The sequence below is a fragment of the Chinchilla lanigera genome, unplaced genomic scaffold (assembly GCF_000276665.1).
Source record: "Chinchilla lanigera isolate Chin_1 unplaced genomic scaffold, ChiLan1.0 scaffold00005, whole genome shotgun sequence".
NCBI lineage: Eukaryota > Metazoa > Chordata > Mammalia > Rodentia > Chinchillidae > Chinchilla > Chinchilla lanigera.
Window position 1 is genome coordinate 5,024,294 of NW_004955406.1, and position 6,194 is coordinate 5,030,487.

Consider the following 6,194-nt stretch of genomic DNA (forward strand, 5'->3'; position numbering starts at 1 on the left):
CTTCACAAACTACACCGGTATCGGCAACGCTCCTGACTGGAGACAAGCATCAGCATCCATCAGAGATGCTGAACTTGGACTTGCGTGAGGACAGGTAAAGTATCCAGCCCCTCCACAGTCCCACTGCCCCCCCTCAGCCTTCTCTGCACCCCTCTCCCCGAAAATGACCCAGGCTGCTCCTTCTCCTAGGGTGGCCTAGCCCGCCCCTTCCCTCACCCAGCAGCTGGTGCAGGTCAGTCCTTCGGGCTTGTCCAGGGCCGGCGGGGAACTGTGATGGTGGGGCCAAGGGTGGGAGAGGGGGTAGGAAGAGCAGTGGTTCTCTAAGCCTGAATTTGGGGACCTCACCCTGCTGCAGAGACAGGGTCTAAGGAGGGAGCTCTAGGCCCCTACAACGTGGTGACGGGAAACGGTGAAGGCCTGCGTGGAAGAGGTCATCTCTCCAGTGGTCCTAGGTGCTCAGACGCTCATTCATTGATCACCTGAGTAAGGGCAAATTGTCCTGCTACAGACTGACAGGGCTGTATGAGCGACTTTCAGAACTCCAGACCAGGGTTCTATCTGGTACTTTTGGAGCTGTCCCTCTTGGATGCCCATGAAGTCCCCAGCTTCTTGAGTGTGACCCAGGTATCTGCCTCGAGACTCCCCAGCCACGGATCACGCTAAGGAAAAAGCAAAGGCCAAGCTGGTGCTCAGGAAGGAGCTGGGCCGGTGCTCCCTGAGGGGACCTGCGGGCATCTCTCATCGGGCATCTGTCACAGTGAGTCCCACACTTTCCTGGGCTGCTCATTAAAAATGCAGTTCCCAGGACACGTTTTAGATATACTGAACTGGACGCCCTAGGGGTAAGGTCTGGGGATCAGCATTATGGACTTTCTTCTGCTTAACGTGAAAATTCTCTTTGGGGTAAGGCAGTTGCAGTTCATTTTATAAACAAGGTACTGTATCCAAGAATGTCATCTCTGCTGTGAAATTTCTAGGATCAGCCTAATGCGGGGTGTCTCAGCCTCACCACGACAGGCATGTGATGGGGGCTGAGGGTCCCGTGAATTACCACTCACTCAGCGGCATCCCTGGCCCTTAGATGCTGGTAGCTCCTGCAGTCATGACAACCAAAAAGGAAAATGTCCCCAGATCGTGCCTAGTGTCCTCCTGTAACCTGATCGTAGTCCAGCGTGCCTGTCACCATTCTCCGAATGACCCTGGCCAGGCTCTGCCCCGCTGGACTTGGCTTCCATACCTCTTCCCAGCCACATGGGGCTGCAGATGGCTCACGCCCTCCCAGCAAATCCCTGCCCACTCCTGCCATCCTGCTTGTGTGGGCCCCAGTGCCTGGTCCCTGCACAGGCAGAGGGACACAAAGCAGGATGACGGACAGGCAGACAAACCTGCAGGGGGTGCGACAGGTCCCCAAGGAGGCAGCTCATGTAGAAGAAGTCTCCTTTTTTTAACAACAGGAAGTTTATTTTTTCTTATTATAAATGGGATCACCATAGAAAATTTGCCAGGTACAGAAAAGTATAAAGAAGACACAAAGGTCACCCAGAATCCAGTGCGCAGATGGCCGATGCTGACATTCAGGCAGCTTCTGACTGGGGCTATGATGCGGACCCCGCCAGTGTGCAGGCAGGAACACCGGGGTGAGCGGCGCTCCTGACCAAGGACTATGAAGGCACCTGCTATTCTGGGTTAAAGGCTGATTTATTCTGATCCGGGTGACTCGGAGGCTCCAGGCAGACTGCTTTGCAGGAGATTTAGCTCCTGTTCCCACCGCCTCACCCACACAAGAAGCCGCCCCTGCAGTGAGAATTAGAATTCATCCTTGATGTCAAAGTGGGGCTGGTCTTCGGGCTTGAAGTCCAGGTTGGGGCTGCCATCCTCGTTGAGGATCCTCCGGGCCGTGTAGCCGACGATGGGGTACTTGGCTTTGTACACCTTGGTGAAGACATCTTCCAGGGACTCCAGCTCCTTGGCCGTGAGCCCCGTCTTGGGGGGAAACGGTCCAGGAAACACAGGGATGGAAGAGTGAGTTGTGTGCGGCACTCACCCTTCCTCATCCCCGCCTTGCCCTCCCCATACCCGCGTGCAAGAGAAAAAACATCTCAACAACGAATAGTGGACAATGGACTTTTTAACAGTGCAGATGGCTATGGTGTGGGAGAGCAATGTTGTCATTTTTTGTTGCTTAACTGATACAGGAATTAAAAACTCTAGAGAACACTCGTCCTGGGTGGGGTGGTCTCTGGGCACTCCTTATGATTAATCTTACCACACTCCATGTTCCTAGTATAAGTTATGTACATTTCCTGCTGTAGTTAGGACCTAGGAGATCTTTGTACTTAGGGTGCATGTGTTAAAGGCTTGGACTCCAGGGGGTGCTGTTGAAAGCCAGTGGAACTTTAACAAGGAGGGCCTGGCGGGTGGAAGTCGGGTCACTGGGGCAGGGTGGGGTGGTCATGGTGGTGTGTGTGTTATGACCTCAAGAAGGACTGCGGGACAAGAGCCCCCTCCTCTTTTTGGCTTCCAGGCCATGAGGTAAGTGTCGTCTTGCCACAGGCCTAAAAGTAATGGGTTCAATTGGTCATGGACTGAAACCTCTACAACTGTAAGCCAAAATAAACCTTTTCTGAGTTCATGATATTAGTTATTTTGTTACAGTAATGGAAAGCTGACTAACACACTTCCCCTTTCATAATTTGTTTCTGTAATGTTGTGGTTTAAGAGTTTGACTCATTTCTATTTTATCTCCATATCAATTTAATGTTAAGCCTCACTGGGATGAATCTTAGCCTTACTGCGGGGATTACTTTTTTTTTTTAATGCTATTTTCTCTTCCAGAGAAATACAGGCATGGGGGAGACCTTGCTTCTCAACTCAGTTCATCCATTCAGCTATTAAAAGTGGCCCCAGCATAGGTCTCATGAGAAAGCCTGACAGGGGCTGGGGGAGCCCCACCAGGATGAGGCTGTAAGAACAACTGGGCCACCAAGGCAGGTTGGGGCCAAACTGTGAGGACGGCAGGTTCACAAGAGTTTGAACTTGACTCTCGTAAAGGGGAGCCATGGAAGGTTTCCTACTAAGCATTCTACACAAGATAATCTAATTCAAGAACAGGGTGAGCCAGCACCCTAAGTGGACCAGAGAGAAATAGGCTAACTAAGAAGCTTCACTATTGCACAAACATTAAAAAGATGGCCACGGCTGAGGGTAGGGGGCATCGTGACAGCAGCTCATCACAGGGCTCACAGTGTCATGGGTGAGGTCTGCAGGGTCCAGCGACATCTTGGCCACCCCTCTGGTGGAGTCCTTCCCGGTCAGGGCGTTGTAGGGGGCTCCTCGCCCGTAAAACTCTGGAGTGGGAGGAAGCAAGCAGTGTGGGTGTGCAAGTATGGGGACTCCAAGGTCCCGCTCAACACTGAGAAAGGCTCCAGGCCTGGGGACAGATGAAGAAATGGCAATGTCAAGCCCAGCAGCCCACCCCACCCAGCAGGCTGGGTTCCATGAACTCAAAATATGGACTAAGTCACAGTGGGGGCTGAGAGGTGATTCTTAGAGAAGGTCAAATAAAAAATTAAAAATGCAAACAAGAACAACCTCCAGGGGTTGGGGATATAGCTCAGCAGCACAAGTGCCTGCCTGGCAAGCACGAAGTCCTGAGTTTGATTCCTGATACCTAAAAAACGAAAAGAAAAGAAAAAAAATCCAGTCTTCTTAAATGTTGGTGGAAGCCAAGTCTACTTCCATTCAGTAATAGAATAAAAAAATACCAACTATTACCAAACTACTTCCTTTGTAGTTACAGTTTGGAAAACTGCTAAATGGCATTAAAATGTTCCAGAATGTCTTCCTGTGCCAGCTCTTTGCTGAACAGCACTTTTCTCAGTGCTCCACTAGAGTAAAGCTGAACTTGGCTGCAGCGGGGAGCCATGGAAGACTTCTGAGCAGCAGCCTGGAGTTAATGAGGTCAGGGGAGGTGAGAGAAATAAACTAGTAACAAAGACAAACTCAATCTGGGCACTTCAGACGAAAGGAAAAGGACCTGCCCAGCCTTCCCTACCCTTCCTCACAGCTCCCAGTGCCCGCACTGGCTTCTAAGCTCCCCAGAAATTAGGATTGCAGATGCCAAGCCACTTACCCTTTCCGGAAGAGACATCAAACACCACTCCCTTCACCGCCAAGTAGATGGGCTGATCTTCCTAGAAAGCAGGGGAGAAACTATGAAGACACCTCTGAGGGCCCAGCTTCACAGCAGGCTTAGGAAAACCTTTTCTGGTCAGGGACCGTGCAGAGAGCGATGGCTAAAGTTCCCGATCTGGTCCTTGGTGAGCTCACTACCTACCTGGGCAAAGCCCTGGAAAAGTCACAACACATCACGGCAAGAACCCGATAATCTCTCTTTTAAAAAGACCAGGAACTGAAGCAATTTATGTATATAAAAATTCAAAAGAATATTAAACGGTGAGAGGTTTAAATCAGCACACATTTCCACATCACCGGTGGACACGCACAGATGCCATCAGTGTGGACGATCTACTTTGCGCTTCGCTTCTTGGAGGTAGCATTACCTCACGTGTGCTGGACATGGTTGTCACTCTAATGGCCACATGGGACCTCTCTCACGAGTGACTCTGTGTACCTGTTTTGGTAGCTGCTCTTCTATTTTGGATGTTAGGGTGATTCCAAGTCCTCGGAATTATAAGTGGCTGCATTATGAATATCTTCCTACAAATTACTGTCTAGTCTGGTGAGTGACTTCCTTGAGGCCTCGTTCCATACATGGTATTCCTGGGTCAAAGATTATATATGCAAGGTGACCGCTTAGTATTGTCAGTTTGTCCTTCAACGATATTAAACTATGTACAGTGCTAGAAAAATGTAAGCAATGCTGTTTGCCCACAGATCTATTAAGAATGAGTTTTATACTTTATGTTTGTGATATTAGCAGCCATAAAATGTAACTTAGAAACCCGACCACTACCATTGAGAGAGAGAGAGACAGAGAGAGACAGAGAGAGAATGAATGAAGAAATGAAGACAGGGAGGGAAAGGGCAAAAGCAGGTTTTCTAACTGTATCGGGTGAGCTCAGGCTGGGACCTGGTCTCCCATCTCGGCCCCATCAGGATGCAGGGACCCAGCCAGGAGGCTCCCAGGCCAGGTGTGCACGGCAGTCGCTGCTGGGTCTCCAGGAATCTGCCCTCAGCTTATGGCCAAGTGTTCTCATGGCCACATCTAACGGAGGAACAGAGGCCAGAGAAGTTAAGCAACTAACTCAAGGCCCCGTCTCTCCCGGGCACATCACCTCCAAGGCCTCAGTTTCCCTGAGTGTCACTAGGTACCACCTACCTACCCTGCAGCAGTGCTGAGGGAAGGATGCAGCACCTGGCCCGCACAGCAAGGGGGCTTATTTTTCCCTAACTGGCTCCCACAACAGTCCCCACAACCTCACTGACCTCACCGGGGCTGGCTTCACCTCCCCAGCATGGGTTACAAGCCAGCAGCTGCAGTTGTCTTTGTGAGGATTTACTGCTCCCCTCCGGTGTGATCAGCTGGTCCTCCCCTGTGATTGCTTATGGAGCGGGCTATTCATATGCATTTACAGCAATTTAAAAAATAAGTTACAGTTATCATTTAGCCACGGTATTTTGTCTGTTTCCATTCTGCTTTTCCTTTGGTTCCCCTGCCCCCTGTGGGCCTCCTCGACTGAAGCTGTTAAGTCAGGGGCCAGAGGTTTGGGGGAGACAACAACCGGTCCCTTCCTGCTCTCCCACTAGCAGTGTGGCGCTCAGTTCCCCACCTCTAAGAGCAGGAGACTGGCTGCCGCCTGCTCGGAAGTGCCATGGCGCAGGAAGTACCTCCTCTCCGAGCCAGAGCTGATCCCCATCTAACACCCCCAGCCCCCTGCGCTCCTCAGGGCGGGGTCCTGTTCCCACACTAGACAACCATCCTCGGGATCAGCCCCGGAGACAGACGCTACGTGTGGTCTGCGGAGGCCTGGGATGGAGGAGCAGGAAAAGGAGGTGCTGGAAAGGCCTGGTTCCTCCCCGGGCCAGGGGGCGCGGAGTGGCCCACCCGAGGAGCCTCCTTGAAAGACCGCACGCTCTCCAGCGAAATCGCGGCCGGGGCGGCGGTGGGAGGCGCAGGGCAGCACGCTCCACCCTCGCCACCGTCGTCCCTGCAGAGAGGAGGCCAGGCCGCG

At 51.9% G+C, this 6,194-nt stretch overlaps 1 protein-coding gene across 1 annotated transcript in view; it reads right to left on the reverse strand.

The window, feature by feature from the left end:
• Positions 1–1,438: 1,438 nt before the first annotated feature.
• The window catches only part of Nenf (neudesin neurotrophic factor), a gene marked incomplete in the record, with an annotated part of 5,207 nt that continues 451 nt past the window's right edge, over positions 1,439–6,194 (reverse strand). The window contains 3 exon segments of the mRNA XM_013520159.1: positions 1,439–1,983; positions 3,244–3,347; positions 4,133–4,189. Coding sequence (XP_013375613.1) covers positions 1,807–1,983; positions 3,244–3,347; positions 4,133–4,189 — 338 coding nt within the window.